The 21,756-nt window shown below is 40.2% G+C and overlaps 1 protein-coding gene across 1 annotated transcript in view; it reads right to left on the reverse strand.

The window, feature by feature from the left end:
* Positions 1 to 2,808: 2,808 nt before the first annotated feature.
* The window catches only part of KCNB2 (potassium voltage-gated channel subfamily B member 2), a 241,182-nt gene continuing 222,234 nt past the window's right edge, over positions 2,809 to 21,756 (reverse strand). The window contains exon 3 of the mRNA XM_075270412.1: positions 2,809 to 6,057. Within this exon, the coding sequence (XP_075126513.1) occupies positions 3,931 to 6,057 (2,127 nt within the window). The 3' untranslated portion in view covers positions 2,809 to 3,930. The remainder of the gene's footprint in view (positions 6,058 to 21,756) is intronic.

Genomic DNA, 21,756 nt, shown 5'->3' on the forward strand with positions numbered 1-21,756 from the left:
TAGACAAATGAAAGATAATGAAAGATATAGAAAAGAATATCTTGAAAACTGAAAAAAACATAATATCTCAGACAAGATGAAATAGTACTACATCTGCTAAATCATTGTAATATTTCTTATACGCAGCCTTCGTGTCAGAAGTGATAATGAACACTTAGTGTTTCTGATTTTTATCTGATTTTACATGCACAAAAGCGCTATTTATGCCAGATTACTACTGAGAAACCCTTTTAGCAGCTTCAGGATTTGATTTACATATTTTTTTCACAAAAAAAATCTCAAAGTGTTTTCGGCAAGATGACACCTTTTATCACAGTCTGGAGTCTGAGTGATTTTAAAGGACATCTACCATTAGGACAGACCACCTACAGTACCGTAGTAGAAGTGAGCTAATGGGGCTTAGAGATGGAAAGTCCCAACAGGGTTCAAAAGTCTGAGTTTCCCTACCATCATTTTTTTTTTTGGAAATTTGAACAAACCATGTGAGCCTAGTCGTTGCTTATGGCTCGTTAAAAAAAAAAAAAAAATCCTATTTGTTATAGGATATGGATATTTTGAGTCTCTGTTAGGGTGTGTTCACATGGAGGATTTTGCCGCGGATTTTGCCCCTGAATCTGGAGCAGATTTCTCCCATTGTATTCAAAGGGAGGCAGAGATTGCAGCAGGAGGCGGAAAAAAGAAGCGTCCTGCTCGATCATGCCGTGGTTTCCTCGGCCCATTCATCTGGGCCTACTCAAGAGCGAGATGCGGTGACGGAATGCCGATGCACTGCATCGTCGTCCTGTCATGGCTAGACGGCGGTGAAAATGCCAGCGGCGAAAAATGATGAGAATTCCTCTTCATTTTCCATTATGTGAACATACCCTTAAGCATTTTAAGGGGCTAACTTACTTTTTTGGTCAACCTGAAGATGTTGTAAAGGGGTTGTCCTAGTGAGAGCGCTATTTAATGCAGAATGGAGGGTTTGCACGCTGTAGACTGTGCACTATCTTTCTCTAGTTTGGTCTTCATTGTGTAATGTTTCACTTTCAATCAGGTTATAAAAGCTTATAAAAAAGGTTAAATTCTTACCTAAAACTAGTGCTTGATCACCTTCATTTATGGCTTAAGGTGTCTGAGTGTGAAGGAGATAAGATCTATCACTGTTTGATATGTCTGCTGAAGAAATGCAATAGCATCATTGCATTGGCAAGCAAATAGTGCCTAGAAATGTGCTGTCATGCAAATATGCAAGCAGTCATGCATAATGTATACCATTACAAAAAGTCCAAAAGATCACCAGGTGTATTATATAGTTAGAATTAGAGGGAAAGACTGTACATTTACCCACAGAATTATTTTGCCCTGTTTCCTAGTCTCTTAGAAGTACTCTCATTATGGTCATGTCAATAAAGTGAATCACTTTGCAAATATGTTATTATGTCATGTGTTGGTTATACCCTTCAACATCTGCTTTTTGGACTATTGAAGTTTTCAGAAAAATCGGATGTCTTTTACTCCACTTCAAGTGAGCTTGCTAGGGTCTGGAATTTGCCAAAACAATGCATTGTACAAACTACAACCGATAAGAAATGAGGATTCATCACTACTATGGCTTTGTTCACATCTTCATTGGAGCCTCCATTGTAGATTCTGTGAAAAATGCCGGAATGGGTGCCATCCTGTAATGCCCTCCTATAACAGATCAGAACAATGCAAACCACCATGGAGATGTGAATGCCGCCTACTACAGCATGGTTAGTGAATGCCATAGATTTAAGCAACATTACTCCATATAAATGTTTATAAAAGGCTTTTATATAGGATGGATATTTGCTACCAAAAAATTTCCATGCAGGTATGTAATGGCTTTGCATCCTTTACTACAAAATACCATCGCCAACTACAGGTTGTCTAGTCACCTGTCCTGATTCCATTAGATTGGATCTTCAAATAAACCAGAAATTTGTTCATATATAGCTCTCCATTGTCTTTGTAAATAAGTGCCCACTTGTGCTCCTTGAAATGGTCACTCGTAGGTTGGTAGCAAGTCCGGTATTAAAGCATTCACTATTGTCTTCTCTATTCCTCCCAAACAAACACATAAAGGCAGGAGAACCAAACACACGAAGCCTCTGAGCTTTAGGATGTTGGAGTACTCCACAGTGTAGGTGCATATGTTTAGCTTAGGAGACTCAAAGAACTAGAATCTTTACCTGTAAACTTATTACATTATTCAACCCTACTGGTGAAGGCCTTCTTTCAGAGGGGCCTTTGAAGTAGAGGTATACATTTTGTACAGTATCACTCTTCTAACACGTCTTATGAAATCTTCTGTTTAGAAGAAGGATATTGGTGGAGAGTTTGGGTGCTGAGACCACCATACATTGCTCTAATAAAAAGGCTACAGTGCATATGAGAACAACAAGCCCCTTCTGCACCAATTGGCCTTTCTTGGCTTCATTTAGACTAGGCATTTTTGGACCTGATGGTAATGATCTAGAAGAGTCTCAGACAGTCTTATAGGAGTGATTGGGTCACTGGAACTCTTAGAAGTGCCGGTCACCACTTTGTATTGGAGAATATTAAGGGTATAAGCACCAAGACTCTCTGTGTGAAGACAATGAGACTCCCAAGTGCCAAGGCTTTCATAATTATAGAGTCAGGTCTGTCAACCATTACATCAGGCCAACCATCCAACATACAATTCGAAATCTTAAGAAAACTAAACAGTATCTTAAATCGACTTTCAAGGATTATTAGTGGGCAGACCCAATATTATGAATCATTCATTCTTTTTTGGAGGCCAAATTTCATCACGTGTCCCTGTGGAGTTGTCACGTTATTTTTAGAGAAGTGTTAATCACTGCTATTGATTGATATGTACAATGAACATATTTATGGTCTCCATGGGCAAATATTCCAATACTGTTATGTCCCTCATTCCATCAAGAGCCTCATACGAATGGAAATGTATAGACTGCAAGGTGATACACATGATAATATCCAACAAGTATATTGCAAAAATGAACTATGTCATGGCAATTGGCACTATTTACGTGGCGATCAATAACTGTAATGACACTGGGACATTATTATTAATAACATTTTTGGCAAGTTAACACATTAAATATCAGTCTTCACGCTTGCATCTGTGGTTTGTTTAATCTTGCCTGATGTTTTTTTTTTTTTCCTTTATTTTTTATTTTTTAAATAAGAAATGCAAAAACAATCTTATGCACAGCAAAATCTGCAGTGGTTTATAGCACAAAAAATAAAAAATATTCTCTTAATTTAAACCAACAATGATCTCTGAACAGAAAGCATTTACTTCAGTTGCATAACAATTCCAGTTTTAGGTGAGCTTTCCAACACAGTATCCATGTTGTAATTCTCACCCGGGTACGACTGGACCAGCTAACAACAAGGTTGCAATTCTGCAACATAATGTAAGTCTGTACAAGTCCTCCAAACAGTACACTGTGAAGGAAGTACTATACCTGTGTCCCAGAGTAATGGGTTCTCTTTATATACCTTGTTTATATTCAGTCGTCCTAGCTAACATATGTACAGATATAGGCTTTCTTAAAGCTCACAGAACCTCATTTCCATCTTTAATGCATGCGTTGACCCATAATCCTTTCTCGAACAAACTCTACTCTGCTTTTAAATGTTCCAAAACACATCTACAATCATGGATTAAAGGATCAAGAATGTCAGGATTTGCAATACACTGGCTCTTAAGAAGGGCTTTCATTATTACACACTGCCGCTGAGTCATTATATGTTTTGTTACAAAAGGTGGTTCCTGAACTATTTTACTAAGCAATTCTTCATGCCATGCAAAATTAATAGTTTATGGATGTCTTTGAGGCTTTTCCTTTTGAGTTCATAGGCTTTACCAACCTTAGTGCTTTTAAGAAAAAAAGTCCTTATTGCTCTTGCAGCTAGTCACATGCTGGTCTCACGTGTCTGACAATAACCTGTTTCACCAGTGTCTGAGTGGATTTCTGGGACAAATAAATGATTTTCCACTTTGCTTTCCTCCGGATTACTGTCCTGTTTGATGTCCTCGCCTGCCAAGTAAATGTCCTGAGTACAATTTTGATTGATTGTTTTCTGCACAGAGAGTACATCAGTTTCTGCCGTAGCATAGTTGCCATCATTCTTTTCTTCGATGCAGTTAGTTTTGATGTCCTCCTGAGTATCATGCTTTGACTCACATACCTGCATGAAGTCATCGTCTTCCGTGTCGATTTCTGTAAAGCTGCTTCTCTTCTTAGAAGAGAGTGAACCAAGTTTGGGATTTCGAGAGGGCGATGATGTAGGCCTTGCGAATACACCTGGCGACTCAGTTTCTGTTTGTGTTGGTTGCTCTGAGGATGAATAGTCTTGCAGAAAAAGTGTGCTTAGCTGAAGATGGGTGTAAAGTGGGTGTTCAATTGTCTTAGCCGGCAATGCGCTTGTAATATTTCCGGGGTTTTGGGGGGCGCTGCCCTTTGACTGTTTGAAGTTAACTTTCAAAGATCGAGATCTAAGTGGATGATTCAGTTTCATGGAACTGTGGCTATCTTCTCGCTCAGTACCCATTTGTTCTTGGAGAAGAATCTTTGGGGTTCCACATTCACTTCTGGTGGATGGCTCTGACAACTTGTACTCAAAAGTGACATCTTTGGGAGCAAAACCTGGGTATTTTGTACGTGGCTGGAAGTGGGACATTTTAAGCTCTCTACCACCTTCTTCTGGAACTGTGTATGAAGGGAACCTCATTTCAAGGTTACTCCCTTGAAATGGTGTAAGTGGAGATCTTTCTGCTTCGGTAAAGTCTGTTGCACAACTGGCAAAGCTGTCAATGCTTGAGACACTTCTCATGTCAGTGATTATGTCTTTTGGAGCGACCGATAACTGGTTTCTCTTTGCTGAAACGTCTTCCATTTCTATTTCCTCCTCATATGCCGGAGGGATGACTGACTGCTCATGATAGGCAGAGTTAACACTAGGATGTGACTGTGCTTTTGTGATTTCATTGTACAGTTCCTCTAGTTTCTGGGCACTGAGATGTTGTGGGCTGGAAGAAGAATTGTTTAATAGTTCTTGGGAGTCATGTTGACTGACCTCCTGATATTTATTGTCGAATGATTTATTTGAACTTGTCTCAGACATTGTCCTCCTTGCCCATTTCCACCGGCTAGGAGACAAATGATTATCATTAGTGTTTTCTACTTTATTAGTTCCGTCGGCAGACTTATCTACAACAATATCGATCAGTTCCATGCTGCGAGCAAATGCATCTTTCAGATTCATAGACACAATGCTCCCATTTCTCTTTGCTCGTTCAAGAGCTTCTCTCCTCTTTATTGCCTTCTCCTGTCTTTTCTGCTCTTTGTAAAATTCTGAGAAATTGTTTACAATGATTGGAATAGGCAAAGCAATCACTAACACTCCAGCAATGCAACAAAGACCCCCAACTATTTTGCCAAGTAGCGTCTTAGGGTAAATATCGCCATACCCAACTGTAGTCATAGTGATGGTTGCCCACCAAAATGACGCGGGTATACTGGTGAATTTAGTAGCGTCTTCATCTTTCTCAGCGAAAAACACCAAACTTGAAAATATCATGATTCCCATAGCTAAAAATAATATCAGTAATCCAAGTTCATTGTAACTTCTCCTGAGTGTGAATCCAAGTGATTGTAGACCTGTTGAATGTCTGGCAAGTTTAAGGATACGTAATATCCTCATAATTCTGAAAATCTGAACCACTCGACGGACATTTTGAAACTGAAGAACACTCTTGTTGGATTCTGTAAGGAAAATTGTCACATAATATGGCAAAATGGCCAATAAATCAATTATGTTCAGTGGACCTTTAAAAAATTTCCACTTGTTGGGTGAAGAAAGAAACCTTAGTAGATATTCCATGGTGAACCAAGCAATGCAAACTGCTTCCACGTGTGCCAGCTGAGGATTATCATTTGGTTGCCCAAATTCATCTGGTTCTTGCAGATCAGGTAGTGTGTTCAGTGATAACGCGATGGTCGAAAGCACAATAAACAGGATTGATATAATCGCCAAAATCTGAAAGACAAGATTGAAGAAAAACTATTTAATATTGGGAATTACATTTACGATCTAAAATCTTAATATAGCGGATATTATCAACACTTTACTTTCTATACGTATAATCAACCATGTCAGAAACAACCCAAATATCGGTATAACCATTATTATAACAGTAAATATCAATAGTATCATTATTATTATACCAGTAGATATCAGTATTACCATTATTATACAGGTAGAGGTATGAACATGTTAACCTTCTCAACCTCTAACTAAAAAATGACCATCTTCAGTACAGTATAAAACCTTTCACCACTACCACCAAATCCAAGTCTACCTGTGCCAGAATCAGTGGAGCAGCATCTATTGAACGATGCAAAGAGTTGGGGGGTGGTGAAAGGTTCTCTTTAAATATGAAATGAGATCATGTCCTCGACTTTTGGTTTTCCTTCTGGATCACACAGATAATCTGTACATTGCATTTATAACCTACTGATTTTATTGGGTGTTGTGCAATGCTTTCCCTGCAGCTTCAGGATGCAGACTCATAATACCGCACTGTTTGCTCTTACAGTTATTGATTATAGCTTGTTATTTTCTTTATATATTTATATATATTTATATATATATATTATATCTTATTATTGGCCATGTGGTTTTGCATGTAAACTTTCAAAACAGTGTGGGCCAACAGTAGTAGAACAAGCTATAATCAATAAATGTACGTGCAAACATCAGCAGTCCAGCCTGGGGCACTACATTGTGCGTGCACCCTGAGTACCTGAACTCCTGTGATCATATAATTATAACATGAAAGGCTGATATCTAAGCCAGATATGCCCTTACATTGCTTCTTTATATTAGCAACATTTGATATTTTTGTGTCAAAAAGGCAAAAGTGTTATGATACCTTTATTGGCTAACCAGAAAAATTATATTTGCAAGCTTTTAAAGCTCAGATGATCCTTCTTTAGGCATTAACAAATTAATGACTTAACGTGGGTTCACACTACCATTGTTAATGTCCGTTGCTGTCTTCCATTATAGGATAACCGGAATGGACATTTACTGTGGCAGAGAATAGACAAAGACAGAGTCTGTGTCAGTTCACATTGACACTAATGTAAACCACATGACGAATGCTGTCTTCTTTTTTTTTTAATGTAGATTGTAAGTCCACATAGAGCTCACAATGTACATTTTTCCCTATCAGTATGTCTTTGGAATATGGGATGGAAATCCATGCAAACACGGGGAGAACATACAAACTCCTTGCAGATGGTGTTTTGCTCTTGGCAGGATTTGAACACCAGGACTCCAGCGCTGCAAAACTGCAGTGCTAACCACTGAGCCACCGTGTGGCCTCTGAAAAAATGCTGTCTTCTATCATGTTTGTTTAATTTTGTAACAGAAGAAAAATTCCTGCATGCACCACTTCTCCTTCTGTTATAAAAGAAAACAGACATGATGGAAGACAGAGTCAAGTTGTTTACAATAGTGTCAGTTTCTAATGGACACAGAGGGAGTGGGCTCCTTCTGTGTCTGTTACACTGCTACAGTTAACGTCCGTTGCTGTCATCCTATGATGGAATTTTTTTGGCTAACACAATACTACACTATGTTTCACAATACTTCTATTAGCAACAACATAGTGAATCTCAGTGTAGTATATGCATTGACACAAATAAAGCAACACTGCCTAGAAAGCACCCGTTAAAGAGGTTGGCCAGGAATTGTTTTTATGATCTATCCTTAGGATAGGCCATGAATATCTGATCGATGGGGGTGAAAGGCGATCCTGACATGGATCAGCTGTCGGGAACCGATTCTGATGTATTTACTGTACACAGCAGAGCCGGGAGCCATTGTCTCTGGTGTCTGTATAGTGGTTGGAAGTTGGTGCTGTGGCTCAGTTGATTCAATTAAATAGAACCAAGCTATGGAGCCAGACACAGACGTATTCACAGGTATGTCACATGGATAAACAATAATGGATCACTAGGGGTCCTCATTCTTGGATCCACACCAATAAGACACTGATGTCCTACCATAAAGAGAAGATATGAAGTAATAATCCTTGATAACTCTTATTATGTGCTGCTGATCTTGCTAAGGCCTCGTTCACATCTGCTTTGGTATTCCATCTGGGGAAGTCCACATGAGGACCCCCCCGAACAAAATACCGAACGCAACTGCAAGCGGTGTGCAGTGAAAGCACACGGACCTCATAAACTATAATGGGGTCCATGTGGTTGCCGACAGATCTCCGCAGGGATAATGCGGACAGGAAAGTAGTTCACAATCTACTTTCCTGCCCGCATGATTCTTGTGGGCAGCGCACGGCAAGCACACGGACCCCATTATAATCTATGGGGTCTGTGTGCTTTCACTGCACACCGCTTGCAGTTGCGTTCGGTATTCCGTTCAGGGGGTCCCTATGTGGAGTCCCCCGGACGGGATACCAACATACCAAAAAAAATGGTGGTGATTTATCAAGCAAAAAGTGCAAAAAACAATTGTGTAGCATGCTGTGTGCCACATTTATCAAATATTTGACACTTCTCCGAATTCATCGAAAAGGGGAGTGGTCTTGATGGAAATTGGAGTGGCCTATCTTGCCCCTCTTTGTGTCAAAAATGCACCACAATTTGCGGCAAGAACTTATAAACCAACTAATAGGAGGTGTAAAGTTAAAGCAGCCAGTCTAATAATACACCAGATTTACAGCATCAGACACTTTGATCAATCTGGTATAGTTTAAGATTGTCTAGAGTTTGTACTACCTAGCAGTCTTAGTAAATCTGTACCAATGTGTATTACCATTCATTCTATGGCTGTTTAGATCTGGGATTTCCAATACTCCCTGCCACAGGGCTACCAGAACATATGAACCGTCCATAAAGCATCACTTCCTAGACTTCCCACGAGTTCTGATGTCACTACTCCTTTAATATCTTTAATTGCAAATACTCCAGTAATAAAGACGCCATCAGCTGACCTCAATAAATTGCTGCCGTCTTTCACCCCACTTCTGTGTCAGTGCACTTCATTTAGTAAAACTCAGCAAAAGTCAGTCTGACATTTTTATTATAACAATACAAAGAAATGAACAAGAAGTATCCTAAAACAGTCACCAATCAGGCTTATGCGCAGAGTCTGTAGAAACATAGACCTCATGTACCGAGATTAATTGCATTATTTACATGTATTATTGTAGTTTTACGCCCGCTGGGGAAGCTTAAAACTCAGCAGTAGAAAAAAGCTCAAATATAAATGGCAGATCAATAGCGTCTACCGGATTTGTAAAGTTTAATAACAGCAGCATGCACACAAGTATGACTAAGCATTGTGAGAATATAATTAAATACAGCAGATTCCTTGGTGTTAGGTACAGAATGTTAGGAAGAAGGAAAAATAGAAACTTCACAGTTGTATCCGACATTTTAAGAAACAGTTTACAATTAAAAATCTTTTTTTTGGAAAAATTTTCCCGTGTCTTTAGAATATTCATTCAATCCAAACTTGCTTGGATGTATGCGGAACTATTGTAAAAGTAAATGGAGAGAGAGCTGTGCGTGTGTACTTAAGGGTAAGTTCACATGGGGATTTTTGGTCCGGAACCTGAGGTGGAGGTAGCTGTGACTGGATGCCAGTGCAGTGCACTCCGCTCTGGATTAGGCCTAATGAATGGGCCTAGTCGGGAGTGTCTTCAGGCCAAATTGCGAGGCAAATCGGCCTGCAGAAGGAGCATGATTACAATGGGAGCCATCTTTTTGGTCAGGATTTTGAAGTGGATACGGCCTCAAAATCCTGACCAAAAAACCCTGTATGAACTCACCATTAATGCTTTCATCGAAAGCAAGATGGAGGTTGCTTGTAAGTCCGGCCGTGAGCGGCGGTGACCGTTTTATGTTCTCCGTGGTGAAACAGTTTTTTTTTAAACCGGACACAGAGTACTGCATGTCCGACTCTGTGTCCGGCTTAAAAAAAACTGTTTCGCCGTGGAGAGCATAAAACGCTCACCGGCGCTCACTTCCGGACACTTTTCAAACCCATTCAAATGAATGAGTATGAAAGATGTCAGCAGGTTTCCGTCTCCTGCCCCTGTTTTGTGCAGGAAACGGAAACCTGCAGAACGGAGACCAGGCACAGATGTGAACGAGCCCTACCATTGTATTGTACTGGTTTGTGCCCTGCAGCTTTCATTCAAAATGTCTAGTTAGACCCTGCCTTAGACCTTATTCACATGACAGTTATGTTTTGGACATATCTAATGGCGGTTTTGCATCCATTCTGTTTTTGGTGGCCAAGTGTCATCCATTTTGCATCTGTTTTTAACAATCAGTGAAAAAAAAAGAATTAACTTCATTGATCTTTCTTGTCTTTCTTCTTTGACCCAACTCGCTGATCCATTTGTAACGCACATAAAACAGATTTCAGTTAAAAACAGATCCGTTGATTTTTATTGGATCCTTGTGTCCATTAAAGCAAACAAAGACAGAGCATGTCAGTTTTTGTTCATCGCCATTAGAAATGGTCAATGTGAACTCAATGTTTTCCCAAATGGCCGTGTGATGGATATTACAAAAATACGTGTGATGTGGTTGTTTTTTGCTGTCATGTGAATAAGGCCTTATTATTCGAACATCTGCTTTCAGCAAACGTGTGATGTCCATGTCATTACATAACACACACAATCCTGATGTCGTTTTGAGTCATCTGCACCTATTTCTAAAATTGACCCTGTCCTGAATTACCCCGGGTCTGGTGACAGTCAAATACAGGTTGACAGCAGTTTACAGAAACAGTGGAGCTCTCTAATAGCCATTCATCTGTATGGGAGTTCTGGAAACAACATAGCTAAGTGAGCTCTGCTTTTTCTGCCTACCACTGATACCCTGGATTTGGCCGTCAGCAGGACCAAGGTTATCTGGTAATGGGATCCCGTGAATATGCTATAAATGTCTGCTACAAGCTCTTTAAATCTTATCTACTATGCTGCTACTGTAGTGGCTACCCCGCTGTGATCCTGCCCTAGGTGCCCCAGCCTTAGATTAAACAAATGTAGGGATTTTAACTTTTCTACCAGTTACATGTCATAAATGAAATAGACAGTAGATGGCACTATCCTTCTAAACTTAAAAGACAGCAATCAGTAACTATGTATGTAATATATATATATATATATATATATATATATATATATATATATATATATTAGTTTTTAAATTAATCTGCGAGCCTGATCATTTTATTCAGTGTGAACAGATACGGCTTGTTATATTAATGCTCTCCACATGAGAATTTCAGAACAGAGAATACATTTTAAATGGAACATAAAAACCCTAAATCAATAAATGCATGGAGCCTTCTGGACTGTATTAAGTTCTTGTGAATACATAGAAAACAGGCTGTTTAGTAAATACTGGCGAGGAATCCCCATGGCTTTGTTCTGCAAGCTGCAGAAGTGATGAAAGAATTCCCTGGTGCTGTAGATGGAAGGATCTGTCTCACCTGGCTGCTCGGCATATGCTTTGTTTTGTTTGCTTGTGCAAACCATCTTTACATATTCATTGTACCTCTATGCTTATTTCCCAGTGAAATCATCAGTTTGCCTACCATCAGTACAGAACATCCATGTTTATTCAATCCAGTTGTCTCTTCCTGAATTGTAAAAAATTGCAGTTTTGGGGGTTTGAAAAAGTTGTTTCATGAGCTCTCTGTATGTAAGGTTTATTAAACAAGAGGGAAAATCAAACCTATAAATATAATTCTTATTTACTTATATAGCCCCTTAAGGCTCCACGTTGTGCAAAAGTAGCTCAATCCACTCCTAGCTTTGGCTTAAAAAAAAAAAAAAAAAAATGCAGAAAAATCTATAGCAAAAAAAGCTACTTTTCTGCAACATGGGGCCTCATGCCTTGTTCACATCTGAATTTGGTAATCCGTTTGGGGAGTCCGCATGGGGACCCCCCGAACAGGCTACCGAACGCACTAGCAAGCGGTGTGCAGGGAAAACACACAGACCCCATAGACTAAAATGGGGTCCGTGTGCTCTCCGTGTGCTGCCCGCACAGAACATGCGGACAGAAAAGTACTTTGTGATCTACTTTCCACATGATTTGTGCGGGCAGCACACAGAAAGCACACGGACCCCATTATACTTTATGGGGTTCGTGTGCTTTCACTGCACACTGCTTGCCAGTGCGTTCAATAGTCCATTTTGGAGGGTCCCCATGTCCCCATGGGACTCTCCTGAACGGATTACCAAACGCAGATGTGAACGAGGTATCAGCATTAAAAGGGTCCATAGAGAAGCTGGTGTTTAAATAGCTTAGCTCTCAAGGTGTTCCAGAGTTCTTATTTGCTAAAAGTTTGTCCCACTTGGGATGCATGTGCCCCAATGTTATATAAAATATCTGGGTAAAAAATATGCAAATCTATTCTCCAGGATGTAATTAGGAGAACAATATCTGTGATACAACTGTTTTGCATCCATGGGGCAGCCATTTTTATGGATCCCTCACAGACTTGACTAATGGATCCATGAAAACAGACAAAAATAGAGCACGTCCTGTGAAAACAGATTATCAAAAAACTGGAGGTTATTAACTTTTATTATCATGTACTCCTATTTAGGCCATACTTTTTGTATGTGTGCCTTTTTTAGACTAGTTTTACTAGTCTACTAGTGATATACATGTATTAGTTAGCCTAGATGTGTCTTTATAATCTGTCTGATCCGATGGCCATTTTTTTACCCTGCCTATGTGACTTTTTTGACTTGTTTTAAAAAGGTGCAAGCCATAAATCCAGCGTGAAAAGGACCTCCATGTAGGCCAAACCCCCTTTTCTTGCCCAAAAAACAAAAATGGCGATGGCTGCATAACATCTGGATAAAAAGGAGCAAATGCTTCATCAATAAAGTGCAAGACAGAAAAGACCACAAAAAAGTGCAATTTGTGCCAAAAAAGGGAGTAGTCGCTGAATGAGGCCGTGGTCACACGGGCCAGAAACGCCGCTATTTGTCCGCGGTGGAAACACCGCAAGAAAAATCATGGTGTTTTACAGTAACTGCAAAGTGGATGGAATTCATGCGAATCCCATGCACACTTTGCGTATAAAACTGCAGCACATACACGCTGCGATTTCCAAAATCGGCTCAGTTTTGGAAATCGCAGCATGTCAATTATATCTACGGATATGCCGGTGACATTCCCTTAGATATAATTGCAACAGAAAGCGGAGGAAAACTCTGTGAACTTTCCATTCAAAGCGCTGCGGGAAGAACCATGATGCGTTCCCGCCGTGGTTTTTCCTGCAGTGCTTTAGCGCTGCGTATCGTCCCGTGGGGCCTTAACCTAAATGTGCCCTGTCACGGTTTTGGAAATCGCAGCATGTCAATTATACTTACGGAAACCCTGGCGGTTTCTCCATAGGTGCAATGGAAGCCGAAAAGGTCTCTTCTGCAGACTTTCCTGTGCGGGAAAAACTGCAATGTGTTATCACCGTGGTTTTCCCCGCAGCGCTTTTTTCTGTGGCCCACTCCATGAGGCCTTACCTAAGTGCGATTCCAGCCTAATAAATACTAAGGATCAGTAATAGAAGGTATTTACCGTTATTTAACATGTTTATGTCTATTCATTGTAACTGGCTTATTGTTAGTTACATGTTCCGGGGCATAAAAGGTGATATTTGGGAAGATTTTATTTTCACTTTTCGGAAACACTGATAGCGGTCGTATGCCAAGCCCTGAATATTCATATTTCCACCGCGTTTATAGAAGACACGAGGCTGCATCAATTCAACTACAAGGAGTTCAGATGATCAACTTTCTTTAAAGTACAGTAAGTGGCAACCAGCTACGAGCACCTCACATGGTATAATAATGTCAGCCTATTTGTGAATTCAGTAACACAATGGAGAGCGTATTGTTTCACTCTGCACGCCATCATCTATTGTGCGGCAATTCTCCCCCTGTAGTGAATCATTACAAAGTAACGTAGTTCACAGGGAAAACGACATAGGTTTAAATGCTGCAGATTTCCAGACAAACTGATTTATATTCATATGAGCTCTAAGTGAATTCTGATTAATATGTTTCCTCTGTGATAAGTGTATTCTTTGTAACAGTAAATTCAAAGCCTGTTGCCACTTGGGCTTAGTCATTTTGTATCGTTCTGATGCGTTTTTCTATTCCTACAGCCTTTTAAATATTCTCTATGCAAACAAGATATTTGAAGCTATCCTTTGAAAAGCTTTGTATGAGTTTTAACCATTGTCTGTGCAGACCGAACAGCAGTTATTTTAGAAGCAAAAGATTACAGACACAAAGCACTAGCATCTCGACGCATCCAGGTTTACCTCTATACAGTGGCATATGGGGAAAGAAAATCTAAGCCGGCTATGTGGAGAACAGAAATAAAACAAACCGAACATAAGGATTGTACAGAAAAAGCTTCAGATTGTCTCTGGTATACAAAGGGGAAAGTAAAGGACCGGGCCCGTCCAGATATTACATGGATGGACATTCATTTTTTGAAATTTTCTGAAATTTCCCCACTGTGGGACTATTAAAGGATTATCTTATCTTATCTTATTTTAATGGCTACATGTGATACTGCATTTCCCCTTTAGTGGTGAATCCAGGAAAGTGTGTAGACTTCTACATCTCCTGACGGTCTTAAAAGTTGGACTCCCATATCAGCTGCCATCTTCATATCAGTGACGTATACAGAGGCCCAGTAACCAAAATAGTGGATCACACCAACTTGTCCTTTCTTTCTCACACATGATAACCCTATTCCAATTCATTAAACTGGAAGCAATGACATTGACCAGCCCTATGGAAATGTCTACATGTGAACAAAACACATTGTGTGGTTCCTGTTGTCTATTTTGTGCAGAATTGCCAAGGATATCACCCTATGAAAAATTACCAGCATGTGTGTCCCATGTGGACATATCCTTAGCAGTAATTCCTTTATTACAATTATTGCTTTCCATTTTCGACCTGCACAACCATTTTGAATTTTTGAGAATGCGTTCGACCCCCAAGCTTTTTATTACTGATAGTACCAAACACACACCGTCCTATCTTGGAGGAGCTTAACCACTGTACACATTCATCTTCTATTCACAGGTCCGACCATTGGGACCTCTAGGGATCAGAAGAACAAGGCTGCATATGAATGGAGTGGTGGTGTGCATGTGTGGCCACTGCTTCATCCACTCCTATAGGATTGCCACGATAGTGAGTCTAGAGGTCCACATATCTCTCCATTCACTTCTATGGGACTTAAGTGATTAGATGGTCACATACACTCACCAGCCACTTTATTAGGTACACCTGTCCAACTGCTCGTTAACACTTAATTTCTAATCAGCCAATCACATGGCGGCAACTCAGTGCATTTAGGCATGTAGACATGGTCAAGACAATCTCCTGCAGTTCAAACCGAGCATCAGTATGGGGAAGAAAGGTGATTTGAGTGCCTTTGAACGTGGCATGGTTGTTGGTGCCAGAAGGGCTGGTCTGAGTATTTCAGAAACTGCTGATCTACTGGGATTTTCACGCACAACCATCTCTCGGGTTTACAGAGAATGGTCCGAAAAAGAAAAAACATCCAGTGAGCGGCAGTTCTGTGGGCGGAAATGCGTTGTTGATGCCAGAGGAGAATGGCCAGACTGGTTCGAGCTGATAGAAAGGCAACAGTGACTCAAATAGCCACCCGTTACATCCAAGGTAGCCAGAAGAGCATCTCTGAACGCACAGTACGTCGAACTTTGAGGCAGATGGGCTACAGCAGCAGAAGACCACACCGGGTGCCACTCCTTTCAGCTAAGAACAGGAAACTGAGGCTACAATTTGCACAAGCTCATCGAAATTGGACAATTGAAGATTGGAAAAACCTTGCCTGGTCTGATGAGTCTCGATTTCTGCTGCGACATTCGGATGGTAGGGTTAGAATTTGGTGTCAACAACATGAAAGCATGGATCCATCCTGCCTTGTATCAACGGTTCAGGCTGGTGGTGGTGGTGTCATGGTGTGGGGAATATTTTCTTGGCACTCTTTGGGCCCCTTGGTACCAATTGAGCATCGTTGCAACGCCAAAGCCTACCTGAGTATTGTTGCTGACCATGTCCATCCCTTTATGACCACAATGTACCCAACATCTGATGGCTACTTTCAGCAAGATAATGCGCCATGTCATAAAGCTGGAATCATCTCAGACTGGTTTCTTGAACATGACAATGAGTTCACTGTACTCCAATGGCCTCCACAGTCACCAGATCTCAATCCAATAGAGCATCTTTGGGATGTGGTGGAACGGGAGATTCGCATCATGGATGTGCAGCCGACAAATCTGCGGCAACTGTGTGATGCCATCATGTCAATATGGACCAAAATCTCTGAGGAATGCTTCCAGCACCTTGTTGTATCTATGCCACGAAGAATTGAGGCAGTTCTGAAGGCAAAAGGGGGTCCAACCCGTTACTAGCATGGTGTACCTAATAAAGTGGCCGGTGAGTGTATGTACTGTAGATCTCTCCTTTTGTTTCTATTGGACTGCCACCACAATGAGTGAAGAAATGACATCATATGAATGTCTCTCTACATTCACTTCTATTGGACTGCCACCACAATGAATAAAGAAATGGATTCATATATATGTCTATCTCCATTCACTTCTATGGGACTGACACCACAGTGAGTAGAGAGATGTCACATATGTGTGGCTCTGTCCATTCACTTCTTTGCGACTACTGAACATAGTCGACTGAGCCAGGTAATCCTGTGGTTATTCCAAAAATGTGAACACCCCTTTAAGGAAGGGAAAGTAACATAATATAAATTAAAAGAAAATATTACAAACCATTCTGTGACCATGCGATGCACAAGTTTGTTTATTTAGGTAGCGCATTACTAAGGTGCTTTTTCTTATTCTTATTATGACTAATAATATACATTTTAGGGCAACATGGTGACTCAGTGATTAGCACTACAACCTTGCAGCGCTGGAGTCCTGGGTTCAAATCCCGCCAGGAGCAACATCTGCAAGGAGTTTGTATGTTCTCCCTGTGTTTGTGTGGTTCTCCTTCCATTCTACAAAGACATACTGATAGGAAAAGAAAACAAATATACATTGTAATCCCTATATGAGTCTCACAATCTACATAAAATAAATAATATACATTTTAAATGCTGCAAAATCTTTAGTAAGGGTTTGCTTTACATTAACTATTGACTAACTGAAAATGAAACACCCTAATGCTTAAAAAAAGATCTCAGTTGTGTATTATGATATTCTCTAGCAGCTGTGGCACAGAACTGTACAAATATTATTTACTGACGTCAATAGAAAATTGCTACTGACGCTTCTTATAATACAATATGTTCCGCAGTTGTCATAGACGAGCCTGTGCAGGCCAGTATACCAGAACCATCAGATGGTAAACCACTCCCTTTCAGCCCGCACCATTTATAGGACCCTTCCAAAGAAAGTCGCTCATAAATGTGACAATAATCATTATAACCGATAATGACAAAGAACATGTCAGCACATTTTATTTCCTAAGATTTATGACCCACATAACTGAATACAGCTCTGCTAAATGCCCAGTAAAATGCATTGATTTATGTCAGATCTATACATAAATATGTAACAGCTGCAGTATATGCAATCTGATTTATTCACCGGTGTCAACTAGAAGGCATTATTGTATTTGTGGCCTATTTCGAGAAATGCAGCAAACATAAGGATACTGTTACTGGAACAAGTCTCCTGTTACAGATAAAAATACTGTGTTAACAAGAAATCATAATTACAGATTACATTTACCTGCATAGAGAAAACGGCATCCAAAAAGATTATTGTTTCTGATCTTTATGAATGCTTATACAATTGCCCTAAGCTTCAATATATGACGTATGCTCAGTTCTAGAATTCATATACAGTTAACTGTGTGTCTACTGTACATGTACAATATTGCATGCATGCGCATGATCTACTAATAGAACACAACAGCGCTTGGAAATCAATGTTGTTCTATGAGCCCCACAGCTCATAGTATTGACTCTGGTTAATGACAATCTATTCTCTACCTATACTGAAGCAGATGTACCCTGCCAAAAGAAGCGTCTCCATTTGCCAAGGGACTGCCAGGAAGATGCTAGAAATGTGAATTTCCTGAAATTTCCCCACTTCTACTTCAAATAGAGGAATTCCAATAATTAGAATATTTTATAGAACTGTTCAGTAAATGATTAGATTCAATGAGACCTGCAGTTTAACATCTAGCATAGTTTTCTACATAAAGGTCCCTTCACACCTTAGGAATATGCCACAAATGTCTGATAGATTCAAATCACAACCCTGACCCCCTCTCCCTTGGCTGTTTATCTCCTGCAATCAGTTCAGCTCATTACAGTTAGCTGATAAAGGCTCGGTTCGTAAGGCTGATAAAGGCTCGGTTTGTGTTCGTAAACACAAAGATGCCATTGAGTTCCTTGTCAGACTCCTGGCAGCATGTATTTTCTTTTCTCCCCAAACCCATGTCATGTAAAATACATTCACTGCACATATTTGATCTGCAATTATTTTACATTTTTAGTGATAATAAATAATCTCTCATGGTAATGACAATGTCTATATCTACTTCATAGTGTCTCATCTATCAGTCAAAGCCCTCCCACCAATTTGTGGAAGAATACAGGAAGTGAGAAGGAGCAACAGCAGGCAAAGCTGATAAGAGAAGGAGCTGTGAAAACTCTTTTCAATATCTAAGGTAGGAATAACCCTTTAACTTTAGATGCAAAAACTAATTTTCTGTTGATAAATCCATGTTTCACCCTCCTTATTCTATATTCCTGTGACAACACTTTCCGCCATGTGTACCATTGTGATATAGGGTTATGGGATAATAGAGGTCTTGCTTTTATTGTATGCTGTCTCCTCATGGACCTTGTATGGGATTAGTGCACCCAGCACAGTCACATCTCACTTCTGATTGTACAGCGAAATAAATGTCCTCCCCAGACAGCTTGTGGCAGGGGTCAACCTATGAGATATGTATGTGCTAGTACAGGGCGCCTGAACAAATGCGAAAATGCCAAACTACTCAGATCACCACAAATCCAGGAGGTATGTTTTATCATTATTATAATTATTACTTTATGGTTTTAGAATAAAAATAACTAAAACAATCAACTGTACAGATAAGGATTGCCTTTAAACCTTATATGAGCCTGGCTAAGTGGCTAATAATAATAATAATACATTTTATTTATATAGCACCAACATATTCTGTAGCTCCTTACAGATTGTAGGGTTAAAGTACAGACTAAATGATCTTTTATGACTATCCAAGCAGCTGTTGAACCTGCATGAGGCTGCCTAATCAGCCTTGAACCCTATATGAGTCTGGCCAAACAGCCTTCAACCCTATACGAGCCAAAGCGTGAACCCTTTAAGCATCTGGTCAACCCTATATGAGCCTTTGTCGCTATGTGAGCCTGCCTCGGCAGCCTTTCACCTTTTATAAGACTACCAAAGCAGCTTTTGACCTTACATGAGCCTGCTTGAGAAGCCTTCAATCCTATATAAGCCTGTCCAAGCAGCCATCAACCCTATGTGAGTGAAACAGCCTTCGACCCTATATGAGTCTCTCTAAGCAGCTTTTAACTCTATATGAGCCTGGTCAATAAGCATTCGACCCTATATCAGCGTTGCCTATGCATAGTATAACCCTACATGAGCCTGGGCAAGCAGACTTTGATACAAGAGCAAGCTTCTCTTAACCACTTCAGTACCGGGGCAATTTGTGGTCCAGGACCAGACACATTTTCATTTTTTTTTGTATTTCCCTCCTATTATGTTTATATCCAGAAAAATATAAACATAATAGGAGGGAAATTGTGTCTGGTTTTCACTTTATTATATTTTTTATTTAATAACACAAAGTGCTACTGAAAAACTTTATTAAAGTTTTTTCTCTCCGTTATGGTAATTTTTATTTTGTATGGTGTTGTCGGGGGTGGGGCTATAACCTTTAATAATGGCGTTTTATTAGCTTATTTTTTTATTTATTTTTTTATTTTCATTTTCATTTTTTTATTATATTTTATTTTTATTTTTTTTTTCAGATTGTGTCCCCATAAGAGACCTTTGGGGACATCTGATCACGTTTTTTTTTGTTAGGGAGGCCGATTTCCCCTGTAACTGAGGCTGCTACATTTACCCTCAGTTGCAGGATAAATCCAGCCTCCTGCACGCTGTTCTTTACACTTACATAGCTGATCTGGGTCCTGTAGGACCCAGCAGCTCTTGCAAGACACTGAGCCCGGCGGATCATGTGACTGCCGGGTCAGAGGGCGGCCGCATCATGGCTCATTGAGCGCTGTATACACAACGATCGAGAATGCAGTGAAGGGAATAAACCTTCCCTGCCATCTCTCTTGGAGCCCCGGCTGAAATTACAGCCGGCTCCCAGTGAAAGCAGATGCACGATCTCCATGCAGCTGCTGTGTTCTGATTGGATGTACCGGTACATCCTGTCAGAACAAGGCAACCACTCCTCGGACGTTTATAGTCTATGGGCTGTAAATCACTCTTCCTATGTAGGTCTATGACATTCACCCTACATTACTATGACCTGTACTAGAGTTTATTAGAATTTGGGGGGCTTTAACCCTATGTGAGGCTGGCCAAACAGTCTATGACTATATATGAGCCTTTGATTCATCCACAGATATACAGTAAGAGAAAAGCTATCACACAAAGTGTTAACACTTAAAGAATTTGGTGTAAAATTCTATTCCGCAGCTTAATTGTATATTATTTTCCATAAATCTTGGGGGAGATGCTCAGCGAGGATTGGATTGTACAGATAAATAGAACTTTCCTCAGTTTTTGAAGACAACAGGATATGTATGTGTAATGTACTTTTCAAGTTCCTTATTAATTACACTTCACAGAGAAAAAGGGGTTGCTATGGCGACGGTTCTACTTTTAGAATATTATGAGGAAGTGCATCTACATTTTGCAGTAATACATATGATGATCTGTTTGTAGCAGGGCAAGTCTGTTCTGTTATTTTTAATGGTTTGTTTCAGCGAAGAGAACGTTTATTTAATCTGTATGATTTATCATTAAAAATCCTCAACCGGATTCATTGGAACGAGTGGGAGAGGAAACAATAGTTTATGGAGGGCATTCATTTCAAGGATGTCTTGTCAGTGCAAAGGAAATACTGCAGTATGATGAATAGATCAGTCACGGGAGAACAACCTTATATAAAGGGGTGTCTGACCCCTGTGTTATGGGGGATGGCTTGGGTATAGTCCGCCAGCGCAGGTAAACTACTTGTGAACAGGTGAGAGGAGGGGGGATCAGGTGCTAGTTCCCATCATGCGGCCTGGCTAACCCTTGGTACAGTACTTTAAAACCCCTGGATAAAGTGTAAAAAGAATCCCTGGAAACCTCTTTAAAGGGATTCTACCATTAAACTACTTTTTTTTCTAATTACCACATCGGAATAGCCTTAAGAAAGGCTATTCGTCTCCTACCTTTAGACGTGGTCTCCGCCGCGCCGTTCCGTAGAAATACCGGTTTTAATCGGTATGCAAATGAGCTCTCCGCAGCAATGAGGGCGGGCCCCAGCGCTGAAAGGCCGATGAGTGCATCCCCATTGCTGCCCGAGAGCTCTTTCCT

Source organism: Leptodactylus fuscus, chromosome 4 (assembly GCF_031893055.1).
Source record: "Leptodactylus fuscus isolate aLepFus1 chromosome 4, aLepFus1.hap2, whole genome shotgun sequence".
Classification (NCBI taxonomy): domain Eukaryota; kingdom Metazoa; phylum Chordata; class Amphibia; order Anura; family Leptodactylidae; genus Leptodactylus; species Leptodactylus fuscus.